The sequence below is a fragment of the Anoplopoma fimbria genome, chromosome 7 (genome assembly GCF_027596085.1).
Source record: "Anoplopoma fimbria isolate UVic2021 breed Golden Eagle Sablefish chromosome 7, Afim_UVic_2022, whole genome shotgun sequence".
NCBI classification, from domain to species: domain Eukaryota; kingdom Metazoa; phylum Chordata; class Actinopteri; order Perciformes; family Anoplopomatidae; genus Anoplopoma; species Anoplopoma fimbria.
Window position 1 is genome coordinate 6,044,784 of NC_072455.1, and position 17,802 is coordinate 6,062,585.

The 17,802-nt window shown below is 40.4% G+C and overlaps 2 protein-coding genes across 8 annotated transcripts in view; both read left to right on the forward strand.

The window, feature by feature from the left end:
• The first annotated feature begins 534 nt into the window (after positions 1-534).
• On the forward strand, positions 535-3,584 carry nit1 (nitrilase 1). The gene is made up of 6 exons (XM_054602039.1): positions 535-731; positions 1,089-1,322; positions 1,695-1,798; positions 1,879-2,015; positions 2,490-2,615; positions 2,720-3,584. Exons 1-6 carry the CDS (start codon positions 655-657, stop codon positions 2,984-2,986), a joined length of 945 nt encoding a protein of 314 aa, XP_054458014.1. The 5' UTR covers positions 535-654; the 3' UTR covers positions 2,987-3,584.
• A 1,146-nt stretch (positions 3,585-4,730) lies between these two features.
• The window catches only part of clcn3 (chloride channel 3), a 35,365-nt gene continuing 22,293 nt past the window's right edge, over positions 4,731-17,802 (forward strand). For 3 of the 7 annotated variants that reach the window (XM_054602022.1, XM_054602024.1, XM_054602028.1), the window contains exons 1-2: positions 4,731-4,900; positions 12,003-12,184. In XM_054602022.1, the coding sequence (XP_054457997.1) occupies positions 12,022-12,184 (163 nt within the window). In that variant the 5' untranslated portion in view covers positions 4,731-4,900; positions 12,003-12,021. Of the gene's footprint in view, positions 4,901-12,002; positions 12,185-15,905; positions 16,038-16,733; positions 17,155-17,802 lie in introns of those variants that run through there. The other 4 variants (XM_054602025.1, XM_054602026.1, XM_054602023.1 and 1 more) reach the window with 4 other exon arrangements.

Below are 17,802 nucleotides of genomic sequence, written 5' to 3' on the forward strand. Positions count from 1 at the left end.
AAGAAAAACTTCAACCCGCATTCTGAACAGCAGTGAAAAATGAATCCTGCACTTGTATTGATTAATATTCTGTTTTTATAGACAACACCTTTCAATATGCAATTAAATATCCAACAGCACCACAAGCCTCTAAAATGGCCACTAACTGAGATGACACAATTCTCTCTGGTGTTGTATAGAAAAACTGAATTTTAATCAATTCAAGTGCAGGATTTATTTTTCACTACTATCAACACATGTGCTGTTCGTTTTTTATAATGCCATTTATCATTTTACAGAAGTACATTTTATTATAGTAAACCTGTTAAAAATGTTCAAAAATAGATTGAAGTTCATCCAAACAATTCAGCACTTTAACCAACCAAAGCCTTATAAACAGACTCTTAATGAAAATTGTTCATGTTAATCATCTAAGTTTATTGTTTTTACACCAACAAGAAAAGTCAATTTCCCTCAACACTCCAGTGTTTCACACTTTGTCAGTCAAAAGCAAATACTCTCCAGCAGGTGGAGGTGGTGTGCCTTAATGTTGGATTTAATCCTCTGATAATCAACAGAAGAAGACAGCAGCTCGGCTGGTTCCTCCTGCTGTGCACTGAACACACTGAACCAAACATATGAGCTTCTATCATGGACTAAACGTCACTTGGACCAATGTTCATGGTCAGGTGCATTTTGGGAACTTCTGCAAAGAATTTGGCCTCTCTTCAAAGGATCAAGCTACAAAACAGGTAAGCTTATTATCCTGACAAGGGAGTGTTTTGTTTTGCTATATAACAGCTGTCCCTCTTAACAAGGACCTTATGATAGAAACTACATTTGTGTTGTAAAGTAAAGTTAATATCTGCAAACATAAATGACTAAACTGGAAGTCAGAACATGAATAGATTGAGTTTTTAGTTCACATATTGCATTTGAAAGTCCCCATATCTCATAGTAAGATAGCCAGTGGTGCAAAGCTGTGCAATATTACACAATGAATATAATACAAAATAACTGGTCTAGTTAATGGTCAACCATGGTTCTATCTATGCCAGTGCATGCAGCTTCTGTGCTCTGGATATAACAACAACCTCTTCTCTGTGCAGGATGTCGTCTTTACACCACCCAGTGGCTGCAGTGTGTCAGGTGACAGCCACCCCGGACAAAGAGGCCAACTTCTCCGCCTGTAAGCAGCTGGTGGAGGAGGCTAAAGAGCGAGGGGCCGCCATGGTCTTCCTCCCAGAGGGCTTCGACTACATCGGATCCAGTCGAGAGGAGACGCTGTCGCTGTCCGAGAGCCTGAAGGGAGACACCATCTCACAGTACACTCAGCTGGCCAGGTAGACAAACAGTTATGTTGTTTCTGTTCCTAGGCTTGTTTTAGGTATTTTATTCCACTTCCCACTTTGACAGACATTTCCAAAGACCCAACAAGGTTTTTCTTCACCTTTCCTTTAAGCAAAATGGACTGTTTTCTATACAAACAAATAAAAAAATGAGATCTTGTGTGCCTCAGAATTTAGAGCTGGAGAACCAGTCTGGGCTTAGTACGTTTATTGTTACATAGTGTAAATATGTATTCGGTAGCAAACTCTGAATCCATCAGCAGGCAGCTACTGTACTTCTGTTTAATGTGTCACATGTGGAGGATGTGAATTATTGTCACTTGTTTTGGGGTTTCTTCAGGTATTTTTAACTCCTCCTTCTTTCAGGAAGTTGGATGTGTGGCTGTCTCTTGGAGGATTTCATGAACGAGGACCCGACTGGGAGTCTGACAGACGCATCTACAACAGTCACATCATAATTAATGATAAAGGTACAGCTCATTAAACAATCTCCCACCCTCAGAAACACCCTCATAAAACACATACCGACAAATTGTCGTTACACCCACAGGTGACATCGTTTCAGTATACAGGAAGTCCCATTTGTTTGATGTGGAACTGCCAGAAAAAGGCGTGTCCCTTAAAGAAAGTGCCTTCACCATCCCCGGACCCTCCCTCGTGTCTCCGGTCCAAACTCCCATCGGCAAGGTGTCATTTTATGAAATGATAATTATCCCCAAGTAGAGCTGTAAATGCACATGAATTCCTAATTTTTAGGTCACAGAAAGCAGTTGGAGGATACTAGAATAGTTTTCAGCTCTGAAACCTTAATGCAAAATTCTAAATATCTCTTATGTTTAACTGTAATGTGTTTATTTTACTGTCAGGTTTAAATTTAGTTGACTGGAAATATTTTTAATCAGGAATTATAAGTTTTAGCTTTGAGTTACCAAAACTCCCGACCCTTTAACTGTTTGTCTTTGTTGTGTAAGATACAGTAGGAGATTTTTAGTATTTACATTTATTTTAGCTCAAATCATTTGTTAATATCCTGGAATTTTATGGAGAAAATGTTCAGGCATATTTTAGCTCCACTTTGGCTTCCCAATTGTAAATATTAACGTTAAGATCAGAGTGTTTCCTGTGTCTTTACTTGACTATTGTTTTATTTTGTCCCCACAGGTCGGCCTTGGTATCTGCTATGATCTGAGGTTCCCTGAGTTATCGCTGGCTCTGCAAAGACAAGGGGCAGAGATCCTGACGTACCCATCAGCCTTCACTGTAGCAACAGGAGCTACTCACTGGGAGGTGGGATGAGTCATTAAAGGACCACGGAGAACAGTTTGTTTGATTTCTCACTCTTGCAATTAAAGGGATAACTGTAAACACAAATTGTATGTATTTATTCACAGGTGTTGCTCCGTGCTCGGGCAATCGAGAACCAGTGTTTCGTCCTGGCGGCGGCGCAGGTCGGCCGGCACCACGAGAAGCGTCAGTCGTACGGCCACGCGTTGGCGGTGGACCCGTGGGGCGAGGTGCTGGCCGACTGCGGAGGGGAGAAGCCGGGCGTGGTGCTGGTGGAGATCGACCTGGAGAAGGTCAACAGCACCAGGAGGAACATGCCGGTCCAACAGCACCGCAGAGACACCGGTTTCTATCACAGTCTGGAGGAGACTTGACCAGGAGAGAAGTGCAAAGTTTGACTCTTTGGGTTGTTTAAGTCTCTGTCACGCTGCATCATGAAGACTTCAAGTAATTTAATTAATGAGAGATCAAAAGAGAAATCATTTTCAGCTTGTTTTAATAAGAAACACCAGGATGGGACGGTGGAAACACAAGTGTACTGTGAGGAAATAAACATTCATTATTGTCAAATGAAGCTGTTAATGAATAAAGTGTAAAGATGGAGAATTTGATCTGCTCTAGATGAGATGGAAGTAGTGTGAAGTGTAGATTTCTGGAGCTTATTTTACTGCTTACTTAACTTTGAAATCATCTTGTCATCACTGCAGTAGATTATCTCATATCTATTAGTAACGTTCACTTAGGATCAAGAAAATTAGCTCAGACCAAGTAAGTGTGTAAGAAAACATTACTCGTATTGGTCGATAGGTGGTACTGTTGGGTAGTAACAATATAAGAAACAGGAGGAAATGGTGGTAAAACGTTCTTGTTCTGGTTAAATTACAGATATATATTGATCTGTTGTACTGAATGAATATGTTCAAATTATTTTATTTTATTAAATACTGTTTTGCTGAAAGATTATAAACTCAAAACGTGAAAAAAAAATCTCCTCTTCATTTGTTTGTCTTCTGTCCATCTGTTGCAGCTTGTTTAACGGCATCTGAGGGAGTTTGGGATTAATCCTGATCAAAAATGCATGAACATTAGTCTAGCATAAGATGTAGGATTTTCAAAGTGCTTTGTAATAAAGTGAGATGTAGTGTAAGTAAGAATAAAGTAGAGTAAAATAGAAACACTCAAGTATTGTACAAGTACCTCAAATTGCATTTAAGTGCAATACTTGAGTGAGTGTACTTAGTTACTTTCCGTCTATTTTTACAGTGTTAGTGCTTTTAAGTATAATTTTGAGGTACTTGTACTTTCCATGAGTATTTTGCATTTTACTGATAACACACTTCCTGCCCAGTAAAAACCATGTGTTCGCAGATGTGTTGAATTTTAATGGGGGGGGGGGTTTTTTTAACTGAAGGATGAAATGTTCCTTCGTTGGTTGAGAAAAAATGATCGTACAGCTCAAGCTAAATAAACCTTCTGAAGCCCTTATGGATCAGCTGGATATTCATCTCTCTCTGAGCTCATGAAAAGTTGATTATTCAGAGAGACTTGGTTCTCACAGGACAGCGACGTTACAAACATATGATTATCTTACAGAATATGATGCATTGCTGTAGATTAAACTACCTACAATATATTCAAGTGTTAATAAAGAGCACAACTATCATCATCTACAGCAGCAAAATGCAACATACAATAAAAACATTCCAAAACATCATATTTAATAGAAAAACACTGATGAGACATTTTACTGCACAATGCATAAACGTTTGAGTTGACATTTTTTACTAATAATACTTGCATACTTAACATTTTGAATGCAGAATGCTTTTTCTTTAGAGTGTAGTATTTTTTACAGTGTGGCATAAGCAGTACTTCCTCCACCACTGCACACTGCACAGGACCATGCAGTGGCACTGTTGTTTCTTTTTCTGTTTTCTGTTTGATCCCATCCGTTTGTTTTGCAGTGACTGGATGAATTATTGATCAGATTTTTTTTTTTATTTTTTTTTCTCCCCTTGCTGCCTGTTTTACCATCACATAGACTGTGGGTGGGAGCCTCTGCTGCCTCTGCTGCTGCTGCTGCTGCTGCAAGGATGGGAAACAGGAAGTGAACGTCATTGACACAGGAATGGGACTGGAAGAAAAAAAAAAAATAAGAAAACACCATCATGATGAGGAGAATGTCAAATCCACTCGTGTAAGGAAACACACATCCCCATTCCAACCCAAAGAAGGAGAAAAAAAACGATGAATTGTTGTGTCCGAGCTGGAATTGAGGCATCAGGAAGGTAACATGCGGTGCTTTTTTTTTTTTTTTTTTTTTTTTGTATCTCTTTTATCGGTTACTGTGTGTTTTAGGTGGAGAAAAAAAAAATGTGTGTGTGTGTGTGTGTCTGTGCATCCTCCTGCACTGCCGATGTTGTGCAGTTTGTGTGTGAATTTAATGGACATTTATTGTGTGAGTGCATCCTCGTTTTGGAGGTCTCAGGCCTTTGGGGTGCCTGCTACAGGGGGGGGACACTGAGGCGACACAATGTAACAGTTCCCCCTGTTTCACCATGAAATGTAGCGTTAGATGTGACCGTACTGGATGCGTGTGCTGGAAAGAAGCGACATTGTTGCCATGCTCATTGTGTCCCGGATGTGTCTCTTTTTTCATCATAAAATCACTCTAGTCGGAAATGAGTCTTTTTTCTTCATTTTCTCAACACACCCAGCCGAATGTATGAGGTGTGACATGACTGTCAAAGCAACTAATGCTATACAAGTGTAAAAAAAAGTTGGGCTGGATATGACATTTGTATATTTATTGTGGTATTTTTGTATTAATATAACACTTCACATGAGTATTTCCTTAGGCTGATCTTTTTTTTTTTTTTAAATGCCAGATAAACATGAGACAAGATGGCGAATATGTATGTAGTCAAATTGCATTTACTATGCAGCAGATTTGATTAATAATGCAATTTATATTTTTATTTATTTATATTTATCTTAAGGTATTTCATAGGTAAAAAGTTTACAGTGTCCTCAAAAGTGAATTATTTTTTCATTATCTTTTATGATAGTAAGTGGAATAACCTCATATTTTTTTTGGATTAATGATGCAATTTGAATATAATATAAAATATAAATTGTACTCGCTGTTTTTTAACAATTTTTGGGGGCCAAACAATTAAAGAGTTAAATTGAGAAAATGTATTTATTTTTATGTTTATTTGTAAAGGCAAAAGTGTAGACTGTAGCATGAACAACTGCCACTTAACACAGCATATAGTAGCATGTGTTTAGCCTCTGCAAAATAGTCCTGATATGTTGTGCATTAAATAAAACCACATTTAGATATTAAGTAGCATTGGCTGAGGTCTGATAGGAAAATGACAGTTGACTTCCCATCGTCACGTATTCCGTTAACTACATAGATGATGACATGTTTGGTCGATAAAATGTAAAGAAATGAGTGAATAGTGTCCATTGCATGTTCCTCAACCAAGGTTACATCCTCACATTGCTTGATTAGTCTGACCAACAGTCCAAACTTTAAAAATATACACAATGATATAAACCAGAGAAAGGACCACTCATATTTTTGGAACCAGCAAGTGTTTGTCATTTTTTCTTATTGAATGACAATAATTAAAAGCAAACATGTCTCTGTACAACTCTATCAGATGTTAAAGAGTATTTGTTACCTCTGCACATTGTATTTGTGCTGAAAAATGCAAATTGAAATAAAAATTCCAGAGGCTTTTTTGTCAATGAGAGGAGCTATGACCCTGATCACGACATATCCACATTTATATTCATTTTATTCCATTTCACACAGCCCCATTTTCTAACCAAGACCGTACATGTCGACCAGACGCCCTTGACACTTAAACTAGTTGAATGTTAAACTTAAGTTAATGTTTCCCCGCTTTTACCTTTTTAACTCCATCTCCGTTCAGTTATTCAGTTAATGTTTTAACCCTTAGTGTGCCATCCTCTCACAGCAGAATCAGGCGTCCGTGTTAGCCTCACTCTTTCCACCTGGCGGTACACAGACGGGTCAAACCGAAGGCCCCTCGCCGCTCCTTATTTGATTTGCTATGACTGCTGGTTTAATCAGCGCTGCTGATTGTGTTACGTCTGTCTGGAGTGTTTCGTTCAGCTGACCATGACCTTAGAGTCTCATTATCAGACAGACAGTCGAGACATCTCATTTTAAGTGTTTATCTCCTTCTTGTCTGTCAGATCACATACTGTTTTCTTCCTACGTTGTCCATCTGTACGGTCAGCTGACACACCTCGGCATAGAAAACAGGTTTTGGATCTTTCTAAATGACTTGTCTTGACTTTCACTTCCTTATGTTCCAGATGAAAACACCCGCCTGGACTTTAAATCTCCATGACAAGATTTCTGTTTTGCAGTGAGGCATGCTCTTCCTCAACCATTAGTAGCCCACAATCACAGCATAATGAGATACTTTAATTAACATGTCCGGATTTTTCACTCTAATATGTATATTATCTGCAGCCTGTTAGATTCAAATCAGACTCCTTCTTTTAATTCTGGGATTCATCCACTTGCTGTCTTCAGAATAAAATTGTATTGTCAGACTGGCGTAGGCTGGATGAAATTGATATCTGACAAAGCCTCGTTGATACACACACACACACACACACACACACACACACACACACACACACACACACACACACACACACACACAGAAGGATTTCTTGAATTGCTGCATTTCTTTTACTGCATGGCTGCAGGCCGGACATGTATTATTCATTATTCATCTTTCAGCATTCATTTTGTAAAAGTAGGAACTTCCCATGTCTTCTGTCTGCTTGTTCTTTTCTTTTTCCCCCTTGAGACAGCAGAATATATTGGCTGATATTTGGCTGCAAATTTCCCCGCTGCGGGACTAATAAAGGATTATCTTATCTTATCTTATCTTATATTTAACCTACATCATATAGATTAAATGACAAGATAAATAGAGGTAGGGATAATGTATTTATTAGTAGTTCAATCCAATTAAAGCTACTTACAGTATATGACATTAATTGTAAAGAGAGCATTCTTTGTTTTCTTCGTGGTATTTGCATGTTTCCCTGTGTATTCTTTTCTCAAGCTGACATCACTACATGGCTGCTCATCTTCAGCAGTCAGTCAGTGCTGCATGTTGTTGGAAGCTGTTTGTGTTGGAGCTGGTGTATGCTTGTTGTTTTTGCCACGGAGGGATCAATATATCGATCGCCTGTTGTCTTTTGAAGGATGCGTGTCAACTTATCTGAGGAGGTGTGAGCCTGTCTGTTAGAGGGAGGGAAGAAAAACCTGCTGAGTCACATCCCGGCAACGGTCGCCCGGGCAACACCTCCATGGTGACCAGCCGGAGGAAGATAACGGCCATCGCTGCTCAACTAGTTGTGTAACATCAGCAGTCCCTGCCACGTTTTGTTCCCTCGCTGTTGATTATGTTGCTGTTATCACACACACACACACACACACACACACACACACACACACACACACACACACACACACCCTCCTTAGTTCATCCACGTCCTCAAACAGCAAAATGAAATCCGACTCGTATGATAGTAGCTCCTCAATTATCAACAAACTGTAGTCTCCCTGGCATAATTACTGTTTTGATTACTGTTGCAAAGATTGAAGGGAAACATGAAGTAAACTGCAGCTTTCATAATTATAGCTTTCTATTCAAATGTCACCAGCGGAGAGAGAAATAGGACAAAAGATGACAAGTCTAATTAAAGCAACCATCTTTAAGAGGCTCAGAAGCACAGTTTATTTTATATCAGATGTCTGTCTTGCTGCAGGAAGGAGTCGTAAAACCTGGAAATGATTTAGCATTTTCTGTTACCTCGTCTTGAAGTCAGTGTTTTTTTGTTGAATGTGTTTTTGGTTAGGTGCGCTGTGGGTAAAACAAGCTTAAGAGATTTTAACGTTTTGTTCTACAACATAAAATACGTTCCTTCTTGTGAATTTTGACTCTTTAACATGTCTTAAAAAAAAGTTGGTTGCTAAGTATTAAGATGAGACCTCTTAACGTCACAGTGCTAAACATGAGTCAGCTCTAAGCTTAGTTGTGGCGATGTACAGTCATGTGACTGTGGTGCAGTTTGTTTATAGCATAACATTAGCTTTTTACTTCTTATCCTTCAAAAATCCTAAAAGTGGTGTTCTTTTGTGAGGATTATCTTGCTGAACAAAGCGTTTAATCCCAAATCCAATTGATAAATGGCTTTTTGTTTAGGTAACCAATGCAATGCAAACTTCCTGGTTGGACTGCAAAAACAAATCATCCCTGCAGCGCACTATACCCTCACTTTTAATGTGTACTAGTTAGCAATGCTGCACAAATTAGCATCCCTCTGCTGTGATTAAATGTGTGCTCTCTTTCCAAACAAAGTTGATGAAGGAGACATTGAAATTCTGGTGTGATTACAAAGGACGAGGCTTTAAAAAGAGGTAATCTTTCACCAAATCATGATGACTCTGCACGATTCCTCTGTGCAACCAGAGGTCAAAGAACAACAAAAGGTGACCTCACATGAGCTCACCTAGGCGACCCCTGCCTCCAGATTGACTCCGTAAACAGGCTGAATTGAATTTATTTGCTTGGCTGATTTGATCTAGCTCAAAAGGATTTCGATTGTTGGCAGAGGGGAAAGTTTCTCTTCTTTCCTTTCCTCACATTATCGAGTTTGTGCCAAAGTGGATTAGCGGTCTTCAGTTTCAACGTTTGCCGCTCGCAGAGTTTTTTTTTTTGTTCATGATCGCTTTTGCCGGGATGTGGCGTTGCTGTCATAACAAAGTGTCTGGATTTATTTGTTAGAGGTGAGTGACTTTCACTGCAACACCCGACATCTAAAGGGACATGGCCACATTGCTGCGGACCATTTTTTTAAATGTTAAATTAATCTAAATTAGAGCGTTAACTATGAATTGTTTGTGGAAATGTGCAGCAAAGAACAGCCAAAGATCTGTTTGTGGCAGTTCAGAAACGTTTCAAAAGTGAAATAATGTCTGTTTCACCTTGAAACTCACTGTTCTGTATGCTCTTCACATTTTTGGAAGAAATCCGCTTCCTAAATCAATCTCGCTGACTCAAACTTTTCTTTTTCTTCACTTCCTTTTCATTGTGGCAGCACACTGCAGGAGAAAAAAAAAAAACAAGAACAAGAAGAAAGTCGAATCCGTTCAGGTCGATATGAAGGGAGCTTAGAAATCTAGAGCCAGGCCCTTTTCCTCCACAGAGATATGGAGGAATTGTAGCCGCCTGTCGGACCGTGAAGGATTAGTGAAGATCAGTCAGGCTGCAGCACCGGAGCACATTAAATGTCTATCGTTCTCCTAAACTCTCTCCCTCTCTATTACTGTGTGACCCATCATGCCCTGCAGACGGATATTCTATAAATATCTTCAGGTCATTGGACTGTCATTGTGTTAGGGCTGGTGGGGATCGTTTTGGGTCACGTCCGTCACATATATGATTCTGGTGTAGTTTGCACTTCTGCCACAGGGGGTCTCTGTTTGAGCACAGGTGAGGTGCTGTGTGTCCACACCGCTCTGCTCTGTTTGGTCCACTGCTTTCATTATCAGAATCATCCTCTCTGATTAGGGAGGATGTACATGTGTCATTTTAATCCCTCATTCTATAAATACACCACTTGTATGTGCAGCAAAAACATTACAACATAACTGCTTAAAAAAAACAACTTCAAACTTTAAGTATTATCAAAAACAAATTAAGAAACAAAGATGTAAAAAAAAAAAAAAGGTTTAAAGCTCAGTCCTGGCTAGATGCATTACTACCAAAGTGGAGGAGGAAGTTGTCACAGGAATTCAAATATGTTCAGATTTTATTGTGTTAGATGACGAAATGTAAATTTATAGCATATGCAAAATTGCAAACTCCGGTCACTAAACGGTTGCCAGTTTTCAGCACCGAGTGGTTTAGATTATTTAAATTAATATCATCTCATGTTGTCAGTCAATAAGTGTTTCTCTCATTTTCACTTTTCTTCAAAAACAACACTAATTTGAAGATTAACTCAAAGAAGACGAGTCTTGTCCATAGACATTGTTAATCAACTAAAAGCTTAATTTTATTGGTCCATAAATTCCTTAGACGTTTATAAATAGAATTATAGAGATAATAGGGATTTAAAAAAGGAAAATCTCAATTTAAAACCAGATAAAATATTTATTCATTATATATGTTGAATTATTTGCTTGCTTTTTTCCCATCTCAAGGTTACATTAAAATAACTTGAATTAGTTTATTCCTTTACATTATATTTTGTTTTTAATTAGTTCCAGATTTCATAGTATTTAGTCAGATATTGTGTTGCGTTGCAAAAAGGAAAGCGTGTCGGTTTCATATCTGAGATATTGACTTTCATGTCAGCTGCTAGACTCCCTTACACACTAGACGTAACGATGAATCACAGGTCGAGAGGTCCAGATATCTGACAGGCTGCGTTCATCTTTAACTCTGATAGACGTCCTATCTTCTTTCCCTCTCATTCCCTTTTTGTTTTACTTAATCTTCCATCACCGTGCTCTGTAGGGGTTATATTATATCTGTCAGACTGTCTCTCTTATCTCTCAAGGTTATCTCCTTTTTGTAAATATAGTTGCACATATTTTTTTATTTTTTTTTACCAGTAATCCCCTTCTTCTGTTTGCCAAGAACACTTAGTCATGAAAGGAAATGTACCTACTAACACTGGAGATGTTTATTGAACCACAACACAGAAAAAAGAAGATAGAGATCTGAAATTGAGGACTTTTAAGGGTACATAATAAAGACTGGCTTTGTGAGAGGTTTGCAGAGATTGAAGTCAGTGATCGAAAACAATATTGAATATAATATAGTGCGTATTTTGATCTTGGCATAATTTATCTGGTAAGAAAAAAGACGTGTAAAACTCTCTGTGTCATGTAGGAAAGTACTTTGTATTTCTTTGTGGGCGTTTCTCATTTTTTTGGTTTCCTAGTGAAGGCACCAGTTGCCTCACTCTCCGAAGTTGATTGTCTTTCACCTCAGAATTTTTTGTTGTTTGTCTGAGGGGAAAAAAAGCTCTGGAAACTGTTTGTGTTTAGATTTTTTTGGACCATAAATGTATGTATGACTATAATCTCTCCATCACTCACTGAGGGCTCGTCTGTCTTTGCTGTTTTTGTCTGTGTTGTTCTGTCAACATGCACGTTAACAACCCGCCCTTCCCATCTGTGTACCTGACTGACCCGCTTCACCTTGTAGACTCTATAACCTAGCATCCTCACAACACGGTGTGTATATCTCCACCACCCCACCCCCCTCCTTCCTTCCTTCCCTCCTTCCCTCCCTTTTCCTCCTTATCATCCAGGGCACCGGTGCGTTGCTAAATGGAGTCGGAGCAGCTCTACCACAGAGGCTACTGCAGGAACAGCTACAACAGCATCGCCAGCGCCAGCAGCGACGAGGAGCTGCTGGATGGAGCCGGCGTCGTCATGGACTTCCACACCACCGAGGACGACAACCTGCTGGATGGGGACGCTGCCTCCCCAGGTAGGGAGAACAGGACACCACCAAAATACCTCCTCCCCCACCCCCTCCTCCCAAGCTGTTTGATTGGTCCTGGACCTTTTCGAGCTTTGACGACAAACCTCGCCCTCCAATCAGATAGGAGCTATCCTCGAATTCTCAGTGAGCTTCTTCCTGTTGCTGCGTCTTCAAAGTCCAAAAGTCAAGTTGTATCTTCTGACTAAGCTGACGCGTTGCTGCTCTGGTGATGAGTCAGCCCACTGCTGATGTCAAGACGCATCAAGTGTGTGTTCGCTCGTGTGTGTTGCTGTCCTATGGCGCAGTCGTTCCACCATCTGCCCCCCCCCCCCCACCCCCACCCCCTATCCTCTCCCTCATCTTCATCCACACCCATCAGCTGCTCTACGTGCCGTCTTGTCGCACCCTGCAGACACCCGCCGCCGTCATGATCCGGCCTCACGAATGGTTATAAATCATATTTAAATGGAAAAATGATAATGGCTTTAGACAACAAAAGACACTTCTTTGTAACCTGCTGGAAAAAAACCCATTATCTGAGCTTCTGATGGTCTTCATTCAGAAAATGGTACCGGCTCAGGTGACCTTAGTGAGACCTTTAACTCACATGATAGTATGGTGAGGTCATAGCCAATAAGAATGAGTCTTTGTGACAAAGTAAACACACTTGCTTTTTCAGACCTTTCAACCAAATCTCATGGTCTTATCGGCATATTTGACCTTTATTTTAAATAACTTATAAGATTTATTCTGTTTACCTAGATAAATAAATAAAGGAGCAGCGAAATAGACGTGTGTTTGCCCATTTAAAAGCCCAGTGATTAAAGTTATTTGTTGTTTATTTAGTCATTTAAAAATACATTTTGCAATATGAGCTATTGACTAATTCATTGATTAATTAATTTGTGAACTCCTTGTAATCTCTCTTTGCATTGTCCAGTTAAACATCTATTAACTAATGGCTTTATAACCACTTGTTAGGCTCTCTTAGGACAGTTTGTTTTTTGGTATTTGAAGTTGTTTCCTACCACCTATAATCATGTGTTTGCACATCTCACTCTTCTTGTCTTGAACCAAACTTTCCTTTGCATGCTTTTATGGTTTTGCCTGCTCCTGTTTCCGTTCACCATCTTGACCTGGTCACCTTTTTTTAACGATCTTGCTTCCTGTTTCCTGCAGTTTGTCTTTTGATCTGCCTCCGCTTTAAATGTTTGCTTTGGCTTCGCTCTTTGTTCCTCCTCCGCCTTGTCTCTTGGCTTACGTGGATTTATTATTTCCCGTCAGGTAGCAATGGGTCTTAGTATTGATACAGACACGTGGCAGAGCCTCCGTTTTTTTCGTCTGTATTCATAAATACGTCATCGGCTGGCTGAATATGGAAGAGCTTAGGTGGAGCGTGCTGTACACATGAGACACAGCGATTTAAGCTTATTAAAAAGATACAGTATTTATCATGCATTTAAGGAGTGTTTACCTTTGTGTTTTCTGCCGAGTCAGATAATAAGTTCAGATCAACACTTCATTCATAGTTAGACGTCTAATCGGAGAAATCTCTGCCTATCTGGCTGCCATCCAGGCTAAATGAGTATTATCATACCAGTCATTCCAGTTCAGACACCTGTTTCTCATTCATTCAGAAACTCAGTGGTGCTCCTGACTGGTATATCTGGTGTCCCATTCGACATCTGATCTGCTGCATCCTGTTTGTTCTTCCCTTGTCTGAGAAAAAAATGCTGATTCCTCTCTTCAGTTTTGGTTTGCAGCTGATTGGACAGAAAGCACACATGTTGGGTCAGAGGTGTCGGCTGAGCTTGGCTCTCCAAATGTAAACGATTTGGAAATTTGCTGGTCTGGTTTTGTGTGAAATGTTTTGAGTGTTTGCTGTACAGAGAGGGTCAAATCTGGCCAATTTGAATTGGTTCATTTAGCATAAACTGCCTTAATTTGAGTAAGTTTAAAGACACAATAAAACATTTAAATAAAGATTTGTTTGGAAGGCTGTAGTAGAAGTTAACTGGACTAGTTGCTTGTAGAGAACAGATCTTTTCCCTGCCATTTATCTCTATTGTGGTGCAACTTTTTTCAGTTTGCCTCAAGCCTTATAAGTCATGCGGTACTTGTATATTTGGCACAAACTGTAATATTTCTGTTAAAGTGGACATCTACTGCTCAGAAGCTTAACACTTGCTCATTGTATTAAAAGCTCATATCCATGTGAAGGTTGCGGTGATCCTTCAACGGAAAAACACATTAAACTAAATGAAAAGGTTACCCTGTGCACTAATGGTCTAATGGAGAAAGTTTCAATTATAACATATTTAATTGCAGCGCCTGGCATCTGTAGTACCTTTCATCTTCTACAAAACTTCTGTTTTCACACTTTTAATGACAATTCACATGAACACATAAACATGAATACTAACCATAAGCTGGTAATGTCTGTAAGAATTTACCGTTGCTTTGTAGACATCACATTTAGTATTTTTTACACGTTAGCATGCTAGTGTTAGCATGTGAACATGTTGTTTAGTACATAATGTTATATTGAACGTGTTAGCTTAGCTCATTAGCCTACGTACTACAGCCCGACAGGTTGAGACTGATATTGATGTTTCCTTGACGATAGTTTTTCATCATAACACAAACAAACAATCTTTATACTCATCTCTTTAGATTTGTCCTTTTAAAAAAAATTATGATCAAGATACATATGGATAAACTTTGTAATGGGGACACTGTTTCTAAATTGCATGAAACCTAGTTTGGCACTTGTGCACTGACATTTGTATTAACTTATCGGCCGACTCATAGACGGTGCTCTGTGAAATGTGAGGGAAGAACCAAAGATATTATCATCCTGGGAGTTGTTGCAGATAATTTGGGGCGTTGTTTCTTTTCTTTAGTATCTCCCACTCAGGAAAGGCAGTAGAGGTTGTTTTTTATGTACTGTATGTGTGTCCGTTTAAGAGGGGTTGTCTTACATTTCAGTGTCTCCAGTCTCGGCCTCTCATTCTTTTGAAGCTGGACCTCTGGGTAGTTAACTAGGAAAGGTGAAAGCATGGGGTAACCCTAACCTGCCACCACTTCTACTGCCACTACGAAAACAGAGTGAATGTTGCAACAATCAGACGCACAACACATCGCTGATTAGTGTCTTTTAATTATTGAAGGAATCTGATAACCTCTGTCGTGTCAACCATATCGTAACAAAAGCTAACAATCCTCCATAGCTACTATTTCACATTCCAGTCTATCCTGTCTTTGATATGTTGTACTGAACTGTAACACACTACTGTACTCCACCTCCCGCTCCCGTCACTCCTTATCTGTGTGTGACACCCTTACGTGCACCGACATTCCCATGAACCAGTTTGGCTGCCAGCCGGTGTGAGTTAACGTTTCAGGAAAATCTCTGGCTGACTGTTTCTTCCTTGAAGCTGGTGTGCTGCCTGTTTCTGCCTCCCCCTTTGCTATTTTAGTGTACTAGTGAGGGGTGGGTTAACTGGAGAGCTTGTAAAGCCCTCCTCCGGGTCTAGGACTGCAGTGAGAGCACGGGGGCTGGCTCACTCCGAGTTCCCCGTGGAGATTGTTTTGTGAAAACTTTTTCTGGGAGGAAGTAAAGGAGATACACGGAGCAATGCTTCGGGAAATCTGGGTCCTTGAACTGAGAGGGATTTATTCTGTTTCCTTTTAACTCACTGGATTATAGAGACTCTGGAGATTTTTTTTATTTTTTTCAAACTTCATGTTGTTTTTCCGCCGGTTTGACGTCCTGAATGGGACTTGTCAAGCAGGGAGGTAACAAACTATGGCTGATGTCTCCTGAATCATTGCCTAGCAACAGGATCCCTGCTGAAAGGTAAGGGAGCATTGAGGTCTAACATATGACGGACTGTTTTCTTTTTGTTTTTTTTCTTCTATTATGGTGAAAACAAAGGTACAGCATGTGAAAGAGTCAGAGTCCCATTCTTTAGGCCTGGAAGCTGCAAGTCCTGACTTCACCCGCATAGTTTCATTTAATAACACATGATCACTTCAAGTTTACAAAACACCCTCTGTCTTGAAACAGCCACTAACTATGTGCTCGCTTCTGATTATTTAACTTCAGTTCACATGGGTTGGAAAGTAGATTGAAGACACCATTTTTTTTTTACTGTAAGTAAAAACCCTAACATATGACATAAAGACATATGACATAAAGAATGCAGGAAAAATTCTCATTTTTGGGATATTTGCGTAAAGAATTATAATGAATTAATAATCAAAATGGTTGCATATAAAAAAAAAAATTGCCAGTCAACTGATTTACATATATTTTCAGCTCTATTTTCATTATCCATAGTAGAACTTCCATTACTTCTTACTTTAACCCCCCTGCACTTACTCAGAATAGAATATTCCATTTTAGAGCTTTCCCCATCACACACACACACACACACACACACACACACACACACACACACACACACACACACACACACACACACACACCACACACCCCTCTGGCCCGGCGTCATGGTCTCGCCCATACAGGCAGGGCTCACTGATCTCCCCTAGCAACCAAGGCTGACCGGACTGGTGTGCTCGTCTTTCCCTTTTGAGTTGGTGGTGACATCATCAGCTCTAACAGTCAGCTGCTGCAGTGGAGAGAGAGAGCTAGAGAGAAAAAAGGGAAGGGGGAGGGAGAGAGGACACACACACAAACACACACACACTCTTTCTCTTCCTCTCAAACACACACACACACACACACACACACACACTCTCACAGCCCCACTTGTCTTCCTCTGGTAAACATGGCAGCAGCAGCAGCTACTGACACACGAGCAGCAAGCAGTGCGTAGTGCAGCCTAGCTCAGCTTAGCCTAGCCTCGTCTCAGCTGTCAACATGGAGGAGGAGGACGCAGCGGCCGACCCCTATTTGCCCTACGACGGGGGAGGGGACACCATCCCCCTGCAGGAGATCCCTAAAAGAGGTACGCCACGTCCCCCCTCGTCTTTTCTTCTCCCCCGATTCCCCTCCGTTTCCCTCCTTTTCTCAATGCTGCTGTGATGACAGAGGCCATCCTCCTCCTCCTCCTCCTCCTCCTTCTTGTACAGTGAGTGCATGTAGCCGTACAGCCTTCATCATATTGTTGGTGAGGCGACAGAAATCCGAGAGCCAGTATGGATTTCAAGCAGCCATTGCTATTCTTGGGAGCAAAACAACCTCCTGCCCAGCTCCTTTCACCATTCACCTCTCTGTAGATGATCAACTAGCAGTGTGTGTGTGTGTGTGTGTGTGTGTGTGTGTGTGTGTGTGTGTGTGTGTGTGTGTGTGTGTGTGTGTGTGTGTGTGTGTGTGTGTGTGTGTGTGTGTGTGTGTGTGTGTGTGTGTGTGTGTGTGTGTGTGTGTGTGTGTGTGTGTGTGTGTGTGTGTGTGTCAGCTAGAGATAATGAGATAAAGAGGGAGCTGAGTTGGTGTGAAGGCTTGTGTCCGGGCCTGTAAGCAGCAGCAGCGACTAAACACAACACCATGGGCATCCATTTTAATTTCCCCTCACACAGTCTGGCTTCGGCTGCTGCACATGTGAACTGGATGTTCGTAGACTAAGGCTTTGTGTTGTTGAAGCGTTTATACAATG